At 43.7% G+C, this 14,854-nt stretch overlaps 1 protein-coding gene across 1 annotated transcript; it reads left to right on the forward strand.

The window, feature by feature from the left end:
* Positions 1 to 3,369: 3,369 nt before the first annotated feature.
* On the forward strand, positions 3,370 to 4,197 carry LOC149234403 (uncharacterized). Its single transcript, XM_089368263.1, has one exon. The coding sequence runs from the start codon at positions 3,370 to 3,372 to the stop codon at positions 4,195 to 4,197; it is 828 nt and encodes a 275-aa protein (XP_089224389.1).
* The last annotated feature ends 10,657 nt before the right edge of the window (positions 4,198 to 14,854 follow it).

Consider the following 14,854-nt stretch of genomic DNA (forward strand, 5'->3'; position numbering starts at 1 on the left):
CAGCACAGGAGCAATGGACAGAGAACGCAGGTCTCATAAATAGAATATGGAAGACAGACATCTCAGAACGGTTTGGACAGATGCATTATATGGCAGAGGCAACATGTCAGGAGCGCTGAAAAGAATATGGCAGAGGGCCAGGACTGACATGCACATAACAGGCCACAGAAAAACAAGCGGCTCTGATACCATGTTAAACACACATGGACAGCAAACAATGTGAAAGATAAATCATGTGAGTTCATTTTTTTATTAACATGAGATGTACATTTATAATACAGTGTTGTGACTCTTGGGTTTCAGATCCCAAGGTCCCTTGGACTGCTTAGTCTTTTCGGCTTCCACACTAACCCTTTAGGATTAGGTGTCCAACAATGCCTTGTAAGAAATCCATGGGAGTAATATTGTAATCATAACCTTGAATGGGAACTATAATAATCATGCAGGGATGAGGGGGTAGTCTTGTTGATCGTCCATCACTACTAGCTTGTCCTACTACCATGTCACATTTCATTAGGCGCCTCGTGTTGACGAAGTAAATGAGGTTCATAAATGGCTTACGGGATGAGTTGGATATGGGCCTTAGAGTTGATTCTAACGGCTCCCATTTCTTTTCTTTCTTGTTCAAATTTCCTAACTTATCCACTTTTTGGTTTTAATGGTTGAAAATTTGAAAACAAGAAAGGGAGGCTAACTATGTTTTTTGGCATCGATTATGGACATGATGGAGGCCAATCGATAATCTTGGATTGTTTAGTTGAGATAAAGAAGACTAATAATGATAATTGAACCTTATAACATGATCATATGAAAGATTTTCTTATATTTACTAGTTTAAGAAGCTAAAGTGATGCATATATATATACTTTTATTCCAATAGGTTAAAGAGAACAACCCAACCAACCTAAAATTATTCAACTATTTTTAATTTAATATAGTTTTATTTTCCTTTATTGTAAATACAATATGATAAAAAAAATTAATTAATTTTATTTTAAGGGAAAAAATAAATAATAACATACGCAATTAAAAAACTCACATATTTTTTATATTAATTATAAATGATTTTTTTAATAAAACAAAATATAAAATCGAAAGCCTATGCAAGAAAAAAAAAGATTTTTTTGAGCAGAGAGGAGAGCGGGACGATGGCGGCGCCTCGAGGTTAGGGTTTCTGTGCACTGTTACAGACACAGAGCTGGAAGCGAATAGATCGAGGCTAGCGGTTTTACTCAGAAGGGGACAAAATCTGACCCTACAGATGGTCAACGAGGGGTCCATTGGGACCCCTTCTTTTAAACAAATAGTCATGCATAAGCAGAAACTAACAGCACAAGAAGGAGTCAGAATTTCAGGATACGAAAGACTCAAGCAGAACAACGAGAAAAACAAGGAGAAAAAACAAGAAGAAGGCAGAGAACCCAGCAGCAACCCACAAGTCAATGAAAAAGGAATTGAGGGTTTGGAGAATAATGGAAAAAATGACACAACAGGACAAAAACTTACAGTTCATAATGAGAAGCAGTCAAAGGAGAAGGGGGAACATAGGGAAGGCCCCCAGGGGAAAGAAGAAACGGAATGTGGAACCAGCTCAAACCCCAGCAACCACCCAACAGCGAACGGAACCTGCAAACCTAAAAAGCCAGAGACCCTTAGAGTTGTCATAGTAGATCCGGAGATTCAAGCTTGTCGAGAGCACATGGCAGAGCATGCAGTCATTTGCAAGTTTATGGGTTTATGGCCAACTGAAAGAGCTCTATGTCAATGGATACGACAACACTGGAAACCCAAGGGCGATGTGAAACTACACTTAGGAGCAAAAGGCTTCTTCACTGTAGTTTTCACCAACCTAGAAGACAAGGACAGAATTTTTTATGGAGGCCCGTATTTCTTAGCTTCAGCAGGTCTCTACATGCGGCCATGGAAACCAAATTTTGTTCCAGAAAGAGAAACTTTCACTCAGGTACCAGTATGGATACGACTGTTTTCTCTTCCCATAGACTATTGGGGTATTTCAGCACTGAAACAAATTGGGGATCGGCTGGGTACTTTTGTCAAGGCCTCAGAAGCGACCATACAAAGAAAATACACCTCGTGTGCAAGAATCTGCGTGGAAATGGATGTATCCGGTGCTCTACATGAGGGTTTATGGCTAGAGTACAGGGATGAGGATTACTTCCAAGCAATAGACTATGAACAAATTCCTTTTCGCTATCGAAAATGTCATGAGCATGGACATCTAATGAGGGAATTCCCTCTGAACAAACAAGAAGAAGTTATTAAAACAGAGCAAGCAGATAGAGGCAGAGATAACTTTGTAAAACCCAAGATAAGACAAAGAGCCAACCGAAGAAGAACAAACAGAATAGAAACAGAACGAGGGAACCACAGGAACACTTTTGAAATCTTAGAGTTAGATACAGACTCAGAGGATCTGAATAAAGCTCTCACCTCCAATGGAGGGCCAACAGGTAAAACTGGGCAAACCACAAAAGAAACAGAAGAAACCATTATTAGCACAGAAGTCCAAATGAAGGAACAAACAGAAGAGCCCGAGGAGGATGCAGACATGCTCACCAGCGATGGAGGAAGCGATGATTTAGAACTGGAGGAGGTTCTAGCAAAGGAAGGAATGAACCTACCAGTCATGGCAGAGAACTGGAAAGCTCGAGGCATAGAAAATGTGCCGGAAGAAGAAATCAGGAAGGTCAATGAGCTATTCATAGCAAGGCAAAAAGCAGAGTTAGAAAGGCAAAGTAGAAAGTTAGGTATAGCAAGAGGAGTTGGGAACCACCCAAAGAGTCTCCTCTGCAACTCAACAAGATCTAAGCAAAAGAAGAAGAGAGGATGGAGAACAAGTGGTGAAGCTCTGCAGGAGCTTGGGATAATAATGATAAACTCAGGGAAGATGAAGGCTCTAAATGCCTTCCCATCTTACCAATAATTCTTCTAGTTAATCATGAAAATCATATCATGGAATGCAAGAGGGCTAAACAGCCAAGCAAAGCAGAGAGTTCTGAAAAGAAAATTTCAGAAAGAAAAACCGGATATCTTTTTCATTCAGGAAACTAAAAGTAGCAATACAAGCATGGCTAACATCAATAAGAAGCTTGGCAATCACATAAATTATATGGAAGTAGAAAGTCAGGGTGAGAAGGAGGTTTAGTCACAATGTGGGACTCAAGAATGTTTCAAGTCCTCTCAGCAGAAGCAACCAGAGCATTTATAGCTGTGGAAGCCCAACCCACAGGTAACTCTGAATCCTTCTTATGTATAAATGTTTATGGACCCCAGAAGATAGAGGATAAAATAACCTTTTTAAACTCTCTGTAAAGTTTAATTTCTAGACATCCTTATTCAAAATGCATTATGGGGGGTGACTTTAACATGATAACCACCCTTCTGGAGAAGAAAGGGGGAATAAGAAAACTCAGTAAGGATGCAGAATTATTTACAAATTTCATTGATAATGCTAAACTGGTGGATATCCCACCTAAGAGTGGTACTTTTACATGGAATAATAGACGAGGGGGCGATAGGCTGATTGCCTCTCGTCTGGATAGATTCATCATCTCTGAGAGCATCATTATGGATGGTATTCTAGTTGAGTCAGACATCCTTCCAAGTGGAGGATCTGACCACTGGCCAATATCTTTAATAGCAGCTATCCATGGCACCCCAAGGAATAAACCTTTCAGATTCGAAAAATTTTGGTTGGATCACCCCAACTTCCTCAATCTGGTGGAGAAATGGTGGTCTGAACCTGTGATTGGAGGGGGATCCAAAATGTTTAACCTTCAGAAGAAACTAAGGTACACTAAAGCCAAAATTAAAGAATGGAACATTACGGAGTTTGGAGATATTTTTAAGGAGAAAACCTTGATAGAAGATAAACTGGAACAGATTCACAAAGCGTGGGCTTCAGGGCACAACAGTGAGGAGTCTGTAGAGCAGGAAAGAGATCTAACTAATCAGTGGCATACACGCTGTCAGCAGGAAGAAACTCTTTGGAAGCAGAAATCCAGAATTCGGTGGCTTAAAGAGGGTGAGCAGAATACCAAATTTTTTCACAGATCTGCTCTAGATTACAGAAGTGCGAATAGAATTCTAGAACTCAAGAATGAGAATGGTGAAACTTTAAAGAATCACCAAGACATAGCGGCTTTACTAACTAGGCATTTCAGCAGTATTGCCTAGGAACCGCTAGCAAACAGAGAGGATGCCATAAAGGAGCTCATCTTGGCCATCCCAAAAACTATTACCAGTGCTCATAACTCAGCTCTAAGCAGAGAAATAACCTTAGAGTAAGTGGAGGAAGCAGTCAGAAGTATGCCTAGTGATAAGGCCCCTGGACCGGATGGTTTCACCATTAATTTTTACAAAGCCTGCTGGAACCTAGTGAAGCATGAGATATGGGAAGTTGTTGAGGACTCTAGGAGATCTGGTTCCATCCTCAAATCTCTCAACTCAACCTTCATAGCGCTTATCCCAAAGATGGAAGAAGCAAACTCTCCTGAGAAGGTCAGACCAATTGCTCTTTGTAATGCCATTTATAAAATGTTATCAAAAGTTATAGCTAATAGACTAAAGCCTATTCTTCCTGGCCTCATATCAGAAGAGCAATCCGGGTATGTCGAAGGGAGACAGATCTTAGACAATATTCTTCTAGCTCAAGAAATGATTCACACCCTGCAAACTAGAAAATTAGCAGGAATGCTAATGCAGCTTGATCTATCGAAAGCCTATGATAAAGTTAGTTGGCAATATCTAGAAGCCATTCTAAAAGCCTTCGGTTTTTGCAAGCTATGGATCAATTGGATCTTAGCCCTTATTAAGTCCTCCAGATTCTCAATCCTTGTCAATGGATCCCCCTCTGAACCCTTTTCACCCACTCGTGGAATCAGACAAGGAGACCCTCTCTCCCCCTTCCTGTTTGTAATTCTCATGGAAGGTCTCAGCAGACTCATAGCCAAAGCAAAAAGAGAAGGGAAAATCAAGGGCCTTCAGCCTCTCCAATCTATTCCAGCAACAACACACCAACAATTTGTGGATGATACGATGTTACATGGAACTCCCACAGTGAAAGAGGCTCTAGCTTTTAAGAAAATCCTTGATCTTTTCAGCAAGGCATCCGGAATGGAAATTAATTTTTCAAAATCCACGATTTACTTCTTTCACACTCATCCAGCTATTTGATGAGCCCCAAATTTTGGTAACATTTTGGGCTCATTTGGCCTACTTACCTCTCTCAACCCTTCATTTTTTATCACTTATGCATCATTTCTTAGTATATTCGTGTTGTTTGTAGGAAGAAGGGCAGTCATTATGCCTATGTGGCTAATACATGATGATTTCAGGTTTTTTTACATTAAATGGAGCAAAGACCACGCAAATGAAGACAAGGAGACAGCCAAGGTGGCATTGCGGGTTTATAGGGAGGTTGTCCACAGCCTTGAATGACCTTCCTCGTGATCTCCACCCCAACTCCGAGCTCCAACAGCTATCACCACCGAGCTAGAAGGCAACCAACGGATTCTACAGGAACAGTAGTTTACTTTTAGTTGGACAGCCAAGCCCCACTAATTGAGGAGGCTAGCTTGGCCCTCATCTTGTATAAATATTGAGGCTGTAGCCTTCGAGGAGACACTTGAACTTTTGTTGTAGATTTTGAATCATGAGCTGTAGCTCTGTTTTTTGCTCTTTGTAAGCCAATTTTGGCATGTTGTTAGACTTATGATTATGATCTTTTAATAAAAGGCAGGCAGATTTGGATTCAATTCTGAGTTCTTAGAGGAGCTATAGCTCTCAGGTTAGGGCCCAACCTGAGATCAATAGACCTCCTTTTCTTTGTATTGTTACTTGTCTTTCTTTTATCATTGCATTTCTTTCCTTTACATGCACTTGGAAAACACAGTTTGTTGAGTTGACTGTTTCGGTTTGGTTATGTAGGTTAGTTTCATGAATGCAGTTGTTTCAGTAGTTCAGAATTAGCGTAGGGAGATTGAGGTTACGTTGAGTTCAAAAAAAGGTTGAATGCATGCTCACTTTCACCTCTGTTTGGGGACCGGAAGTGTAGACCGTGCCAACTGCCAAAAACACTGTTTTAACATATGCATGCAAGTATTGATGTAATGTTTTCAGTTGAAGAATTGTCCATACGATTATAGCTTGAGTAATGACTCTTTGGTTCAGCATCATGCACGAATTCCCTTCAACTTACATTGTTGTTCTTTGATTCCTAATAAAACAGTTAGAATAGGTTGGTGAACTTTCGTTTACATGAAAGATAAGGGTGATTTGTTTCATTTACACTGCGCAACACCACTTCATCGTGTTCTTATCCTTCTAAACCATGCCTAAGCCACCTACTCATCCTCTGTTCAGCTCATTTGCCTTCCAACCCTTCTACTGTCCACGTTGCTCAATCTTTTTGACCTTCCACTACTCTACCCTTCTATCGACCAACCAGCTTTACACACACCTTCCCCATCTCATCTCTCTGTCCATAGGCCATCACAAGTTCCTCTGTCATCTTACCTATCCACCCATACAGCTCCTTCACTCCTCCATCACCCAAAACTCCGACTGCAGAACATCCTGTAGAAGTTAGCAGACTTCCTGTAGAAATCCCGAGCTTCCTGTAGGATCCCCTGCAGACATCCTGTAGAAGCCTGCAAACACGGTTGCCAAGCACCTAAACGTTGTGGACTTCTGTGGAATGATGTGAGGAATCCCCTGGAACCTCTCAGAGTCCTCCTAACCTTTCCCAAGCCTTCCTCCATTTGAACTACCCCTGCACAGTCAAGACCCAATAAGAAGCACAATCATAATAACTCCACCCACTTGAGCAAAAATACAAAAACGTGTTCTCTTCAATGGAAGTAGTTTAAATTCATGCATCTCATCTCACTAGAAGTAATGGCATCATTTCTAGAAGTTGCATTCCCACCATTGCATCATAAAGATTAAGCTAGTCAGATTAGGGTTTACTAGGGTTTCCATGTTTGGTGTTTCAGTTCATTCTTGCAAAGTAGGTTAATTTCCTTTGAGATAGCCTTCGTTCATCATTTAGAAAGCTTCTTCTGAGAACATATAGAAGTTGGCTTGAGCCCTAGCGGACTTGTGCCAGCTGACCAAGTGACAGCTGCGACAAGAGATAGTACTTGTGCATACAGCACCGTCGCTTCCAAGTTTGTTACGAACTACCGGGTTGATAAAATTAGAGAAGGAAGCTCCAGGAGTTGTAGCATTATTGCTACAATACTGGAGCCCACCATCTTTTTGGCGCCGTTGCCGGGGAAGCGTCAGAGTATTAGTAATTGTTGCTTTTCTTCTATTTTCTTACTCTTGCCTTCTGCCAAGTAGTTTATTTCATTTCCATTCTGCAAAAGTAGCATAGACCTATCCTGCTTTCATAGATTAGCATTTCAATTCCGCAATTTCAATTTTGCAAGCATAGATTAGCATTTCAATTCCGAAATTTCAATTTTGCAAGCATAGATTAGCATTTCAATTCTGCAAACGTAGACTAGCATTTCCATTCCTGCAATTCCATTTGAGCAAAGTAGATTAGTCCTTTCCTGCTTTCATTTCAATTCTGCATTTTTATTTCAGCAAGATAGTTAGTTGTAGATCAATCTGTTTCAGTTTTGCAGGTACCAAAGAAAAAAAAGCAAAAGCAATCAAAAAGTCTTTCCATTTCATGCCTCGTAGGAATCGAGATAAAACAGGCAAATTCCTACCCAACACCCCCACCACATCACTGAGTCACCCTTCTCTCTTCTTCGGTGACAGTGATCCAGAAGAACCTATAGGTGAACCTCCTGAGATATACGAAGACCCTATAGCAGAAGAAGAATTAGAGACCATCCCATCTGAAGCCATGGCTGACAATAGAGGAGAAGATGAGAGAACAGAAGGTGCCTTCCCCATCCGAGAAACCAATGGAGACATGAAAATGAAAAACATTAGCCCCTCCGCTCTGCCTCACTTCCATGGACTGACTACTGAAGATCTTGATACCTTCCTGTTTGAGTTTGCTGTCCTTTGTAGAACCTATGACTATACTGAAGATGAGCAGAAGCTGAAACTCTTCCCTTCAACTCTTAAGGATGCAGCATTACACTGGTTCATGGGCTTACCTGGGAATAGTATCACCACTTGGGCTCAGATGCAGCAAGCTTTCAATACCAAGTACTAGGACTACTGTAGGTCCAAGGAAACCAAGGGAGAAATCTTTCGGATGACCATGGGAAATGATGAGTCCTTAGAGGATTATGAGGAGAGGTTCCAACTTAGCTATAAGCGGGCCAGGTGCACACTTGACCCTAAATCCCTCAAGTTGGTCCTGCTCCGAGGAGTCCCTGAAGACCTTTTAGATACCCTTCACATGTTAGCTGGGGGAGATATTTACCAGCTGCCTTATGAGGACATCAAGACTGTGTTCAGAAACCACTCTAGGGCAGCCCGGAAACGAGGTAGAGGAAACCTTCTCTCAACTGGTATTCCTTTCTCCAAGCATGAGTTTGCAAATCAATTAGAAGATCTTAAGAGTGAGGTGAGACAGACCATTGCCATGCAACTGGACACATTCAGGATCCAGCAGAAGAAGGAAGAAGCTGAGAGGGCCTTGGCTATCTTCTGCCCTAGATGTACAAGGAGACACCCTAAGAACGAATGCCCATTGCATTCGGTCGAAGTGTGCTTCGTTTGTGAGGAGGACCATCCCACAAATCAATGTCCAACCTTACCTGGGCTTAAAGCCATGTACCAAGGGACAGAAGCCCCCACTGAACCTCTCTATTTCCTCAACCAGAGGAGGCCACAAGGACCTAGACCTTACCAGCAGGGGATGCAAGGGGCACCCCAAGCTTATTACAGCCCCAACCAATCGACTCCTATGCCTTCCTGGGGTCCCCCTGCTCATCCTTCCTGGTCCATGCCTCCTCCATGGTCTTATCCACCTCAGTACCCTACTCAACCCACTACTCATTCATATCATTCACATGCCCAGCCACAGCCTCAGTGGAATGCACCTCAGTCGAGGTGGAGGCCCCAGTACAACACTCCTCCCGCCATTTTGCCTCCACCACCAGTTCAACCTCAACCATTACCTCCTGCTCCTCCAAGGCAACCTCAAATACCTGCTCAACCGAACCCGAACCCCAACAATAGACAGGCCCAGCAGGTATACACTGGGGAAACACCATGTCCTACCTATGCTGTGGAGATCCAGGAGATCAATCTTCGATCTGGAACGACTCTTCCGGATCGCCAACCTCCTCCCCCAGAGGACGAGTAGGACAAACAGGAAAGTGAACCAAAGGCTATTCCACCCTTTCCTGAGAGACTAACAGCCACCACACAACCCAACCCAGAGGACGATGAGCTTCTGGGAGAGCTCAAGCAGTTGTGTGTGAAAATACCACTTCTCCAAGCCATCAAGGATGTGCCAATATACAACAAACTGGTTAAGGAAAAGTGTTTTAAACACCCAGGCAGGCGAAAGAGAGATGCTTCAACCATCAATGTCTTAGGACAACTGTCTGACCTTATGTTAGGACAAGTCATCTGCCCAAAGTATCTAGATCTTGGGAGTCCTGTAGTGGATGTCCACATCAATGGCACCATCATACCTCACACCTTGATTGATCTGGGGGCTTCCATTAATGTGATGACCAGGGATACCATGCTCAAACTCAATCTTCAGGGTTCCTTGAGGAAGACCTCGACAGTACTGCAACTAGCAGATCGCTCCACTGTGACTCTCGAAGGGATTGTGGAGGATGTCTTGGTCTCTGTCGACTCTTGGGAATACCCTGCAGATTTCTTGGTTCTGCAACCCAAGGCAAAGCTTACTGGATACCCTCTTATTTTGGGAAGGCCTTGGTTAGCCACTGCAGATGCTTACATAAGTTGCCGTGCAGGAAACATGACCGTCAAAAACGGTCCTATGTCCAAGCAGCTAGTCCTATATCCTCCTGCCCAACCCTCCTTAGAGCATGACTTACCACTGTGGTTGGAGGAAGGAGAGGAGGATGAGGTGTACTCAATACCTTTGTGCACCCTAGATACCACTAGAAGAGACCCCCCAACCGAGGATGACTTGATTGAGACTTTGATCCAGAATCCACCTTCCAGTGCACTATCCTAGGAGAAATTGGTGGAGGACGCCCAAGCCAGCACCTTAGTGGACTTTTGTGCCACCAACCCTGTCACTCCTAGAGTCAAGAATGTGGAGTTCGGCCCTGAGAGAACGTTAAAGATCAGCTCCTCCCTATCTCCTTCCCAGGAAAAGGAGCTGTGTAGCCTGTTGGCCAGTCACCTAGATGCTTTTGCTTGGAGCTATAAGGAGATGAAAGGAGTCCATCCCTCGGTCTGTACCCATCACATATACATCAAAGAGGGTTGTAAACCGGTTAGGCAACCTCAGAGGAGAATGAATCCAGCCCTTAAGGACATTTTCAAGGAAGAATTACAAAAACTGTTGGATGCCGGATTCATTTACCCCATCTCAGATAGTGAATGGGTGTCCCCTCTGGTGTTGGTTCCAAAGAAAAATGGGAAGTGGAGAATCTGTGTGGACTACCGAGAACTGAACAAAGCTACCAAGAAAGACCATTTCCCTCTACCTTTCATAGATCAAGTGTTGGATGGACTGGCAGGAAAGAAGTTCTTCTCTTTCCTGGATGGGTTTAGCGGGTACAACCAAATCCAAATTAGCCCGGAAGACCAAGATAAGACCACCTTCACTTGTCCTTGGGGTACCTTTGCCTACCGAGTTCTTCCCTTTGGGCTATGCAACGCTCCTGCTACCTTCCAGAGAGCTGTCTTGAGCATCTTCTCGGAGTTGGTCCATGATGCGGTGGAAATCTATATGGATGACTTCACTCCTTACGGGTCCAACTTCCAGGAAGCATTGTCCAATCTGGGAAAGGTCCTGACCAAGTGCATTGAGATGAACCTGTCCCTTAGTCCTGAAAAATGTGAATTCCTGATGACTGAAGGGACTGTGCTAGGCCATACCATTTCTTGCCAAGGGTTACAAGTGGATCCTAACAAAATTGCTCTCATCAAGAAGGTTCCACCTCCCCAAAAGGTAAGGGATGTCCGGAGTTTCTTAGGATTAGCAGGGTATTACCGGAGATTCATTAAAGACTTCAGCAAGCTAGCCTCGCCATTGTTTGGTCTATTGGCAAAAGATGTGGAATTTAAATGGACTGACGATTGTCAGAGGGCTTTGAATGAATTAAAGGACAAGTTGGTGTCAGCCCCAATCTTGAGAGGTCCAAACTGGGCCCTACCTTTCCACATCCACACTGATGCCTCAAACAAAGCCATAGGGGCAGTTTTAGGACAAGTTGAACAAAAACTTCCATATGCCATTTACTTTGTTAGCAAAAACTTGTCCAAAGCCGAGCTGAATTACACTGTAACCGAGAAAGAATTCTTGGCTGTGGTCCATGCACTGAACCAGTTCTGACATTATATCACTGGCTATCAAACCTTTGTACATACGGATCATGCTGCAATTAGATATTTAATAAATAAACCAGATGTGAATGCTCGTATTATTAGATGGTTACTTTTGTTGCAGCAGTTTGATTTGACCATTGTTGACAAACCAGGTAAAGAAAATGTTGTTGCTGACTTTTTATCTAGATTGGATTTGTCTGCAGATGAGGATGGAACAGTGGATGACCAGATGCCCGATGAACATCTGTTTGCTATCTCAGTACTCTCTCCATGGTTTGCTGATATAGCAAACTACCTTGTTTCAGCACAGTTCCCTCCGCACCTATCTTCAAGAGAGAAGAGCAGAATCATCAGAAAAAGTGCCTCTTTTACTTGGATCGGGGACAATCTGTTCAAGCTTGGCCCTGATCAGATCTTAAGGCGTTGTGTAAGGGAGGAGGAAGTCTTTGATATCCTCCTCACCTGTCATGATGGGCCTTGTGGAGGACATTTTGCAGCAAAGAGGACTGCCTTCAAAATCCTGCAGGCAGGCTACTATTGGCCCACACTTCATCAAGATGTCAGAAGATATATCAGCCAATGTGACCGATGCCAAAGAATGGGGAAACCGACTCCAAGGGATGAGATGCCTCTCCAACCTCAAGTGACTCTTGAGCCATTTGAGAAGTGGGGTATGGATTTTTTGGGTCTAATCAACCCTCCTTCGAGGCAAAGGTCTTACATCATTGTGTGCACTGACTACCTGACAAAGTGGGCAGAGACTAAAGCAATCAAGGCAGCAACAGAAGAGAAGGTGGCCGAGTTCTTAAGAGAAAACATCTTCTACAAATTTGGCTACCCAAGAGAGCTGGTCACCGATCAAGGGAGCCAGTTCACATCCAACTTGATTGAAGACCTGCTAGCTCACCACAAAATCGAGCATAGGACTTCCACCCCCTATCATCCATAGGCAAATGGGCAAGTGGAAGTCACCAACAGAGCATTGGAAGGGATTTTGACTAAGGTGGTGAGCAGCAGTAGGAAAGATTGGGCAGATCGCCTGGTTGAGGCCACATTGGCTTACAACACCACCTGGAAGACCACCACCGGCTTCACACCTTATGAGTTGGTCTATGGGAAGAAAGCTTTGTTGTCCATTGAGTTTGAATACAACACTTTGAGGATGGCAGCTCAGCTAGATCTAGATCTCAGCCATGCACAACAAGAAAGGTTATTGCAGCTGAATGGACTGGACGAGCACTGGATGCAGGCCCTCCTTCACTCAGAAGTGGTTCAACTTCAGAGAAAGGTATGGCATGACCAACACCTCCATGACAAGCAATTCCAGCCGGGAGATTGGGCCTTGTTGTATGACTCCAGGTACAAAGATTTCAAGGGGAAGCTAAGAACCAGATGGCTAGGACCATATGCAGTGGAAAAATGCCTTGACAATGGATCTGTTCTTATTCGAACCATTGATGAGGAAGCCATCCCCATGCTTGTCAATGGGCATCGATTGAAGATCTACAGGAAACCTCTCTCAAGACAAGAGTTCATCAAAACTATGGAGAAATCAGTGTTGGTCATAGAGAAGGGTTCTGCCTCTGCTTTGGGCATACCCTGAAAGATCTAAAAAAAAAAAAAAGATCCTTGGGTGAAAACCTTTCTGAGGCTCCCAAGGCAGGTGGTAGGGGTGAAAACCTCATTGAGGCGCCCCTATTGTCTTTCAAAAAAAAAAAAAAAAGAGATTTGAAAAATATCCTTGAGTGAAAACCTCTCTGAGGCGCTTAAGGCAGATGGCAAGGGTGAAAACCTCATTGAGGCGCCCCTGCTATTTTTCAAAAAAAAATAAAAAAATAAAAATAAAATAAAATAAAAAGGAAAAAAGAGAAAAAAGAAAAGAGAAAAGAGAAAAGAAGACAATAAGCAAAAAGATAGGGACAGCAAGTTTATAATGTGAAAATGCATGCAGGTTGCAGGTGTTCTATGAAGGAGATGAGGTCTTTTAATGCAAAGCCAAAGATCCTTATCATGCTACCAGGAGACCTCACCAGCACCTCCTCCAAGAATACTCATTTTCTCCAAGGTATGTGCACAATTTCATCATGGCTTGAGTCTTCTATAGGAAAATGCAGACTTTCTACAGGAAGGTGCAGACTTTCTACAGGAAACGCAAACTTTCTACAGGAAGTTCTGTATTTCTACAAGAAACTTCCTGTAGAAGTTCGGGACGGCCCAGAATTCATTTTATGAGGAGATCTAACGACCAAGGGTCGGTTTGGACGCATGCAAGCTACTGTTGGCACCCTTATACACTGTTGTCACCTCTTTCTACCATCCCTGTCGACATGCAATGAAGTTACCTGCACCATCAAAGCAGATTATCGAGTTATCAAGAGAAAAGCAATTTTTGAGATGGAAAAAACGCTGAGATGTCATACCATATCCATCCCAACCATCCATGAGCCCTGTGAGCGTGATCGTGGGGCCATTGCCTTCGTCGTGCAGCATGCACCCGAGGAGGAAAAAACTGTTACAAGACATCCTGCAGGAGTCTCGTAACAGTTAAGCCCGCTAGAGTGCACACCATTCACAGCGCTTGCCATATGCAATGAACACGCAGGCACATGCAGCCGCATCATAAGATCCATCGTCAGCGGCCGGTGCATATGAACCTCCGAGCCTGTGCAAATCAAGCAGCAGCAAATAAATTCACTCATCATCGTCCAAGAACCGAAAAATCGCGTTGCGGCCGCACAGGTAAGTGTCTCGACCCTTTCTTCCGTCGAATTGCATGAATTTTACTTTGAAAATGTTTGCAAGTGTGAAGTGAATGGGTTGAGCGGTTGTATGGCCATTCGACTGGCCACGTCGATCAGTTAATGGTCTAGTCATATGTTTGGGTGGCGGTCGTGGCAAAAGAGACGGGCAGTACACACGTGAGAGCAATCCCGTTGGAAAAAACGAGTTTAACAGAAGAGATGGTGGCGGATCTGCGGGGAATGATGCGGCAGTAAGGGAACTCGCAGGTAAATGATGGGATGACGTCGTCCAACGGTCCGGCAGGGACAGCTCACCCCCGCGCCACGGATTCCGCCGATTCAAATCTAATCGGCTAGATTGCCACCCCATGCATTTATCATCCACTGTTTGAGACTCGAGTGATCATCCAGATCCCTCTGCAGCTCGATACTCCGAGTCTTTTGCCATCAGAACGCCTGTGAAGCAACACCAAGAGCGCAGACCCACTGCAGTATCCCCCGGAAATCGCGCGCTGCTCCTACAGGAAAGTTGTTTCTACAGGAAGTCGGGTTCCTCACGTCAAAAGGTGGCGGATTAAAAAGGTAAGCCTGAACTCTCCATGCAATTGGTTTTTGAAGGTGGCAGAATCGTCGTCTAC

Source organism: Pinus tabuliformis, chromosome 8 (genome assembly GCF_031772625.1).
Source record: "Pinus tabuliformis cultivar Carrire ecotype Pingquan chromosome 8, CPIR1, whole genome shotgun sequence".
NCBI classification, from domain to species: Eukaryota; Viridiplantae; Streptophyta; class Pinopsida; order Pinales; family Pinaceae; genus Pinus; species Pinus tabuliformis.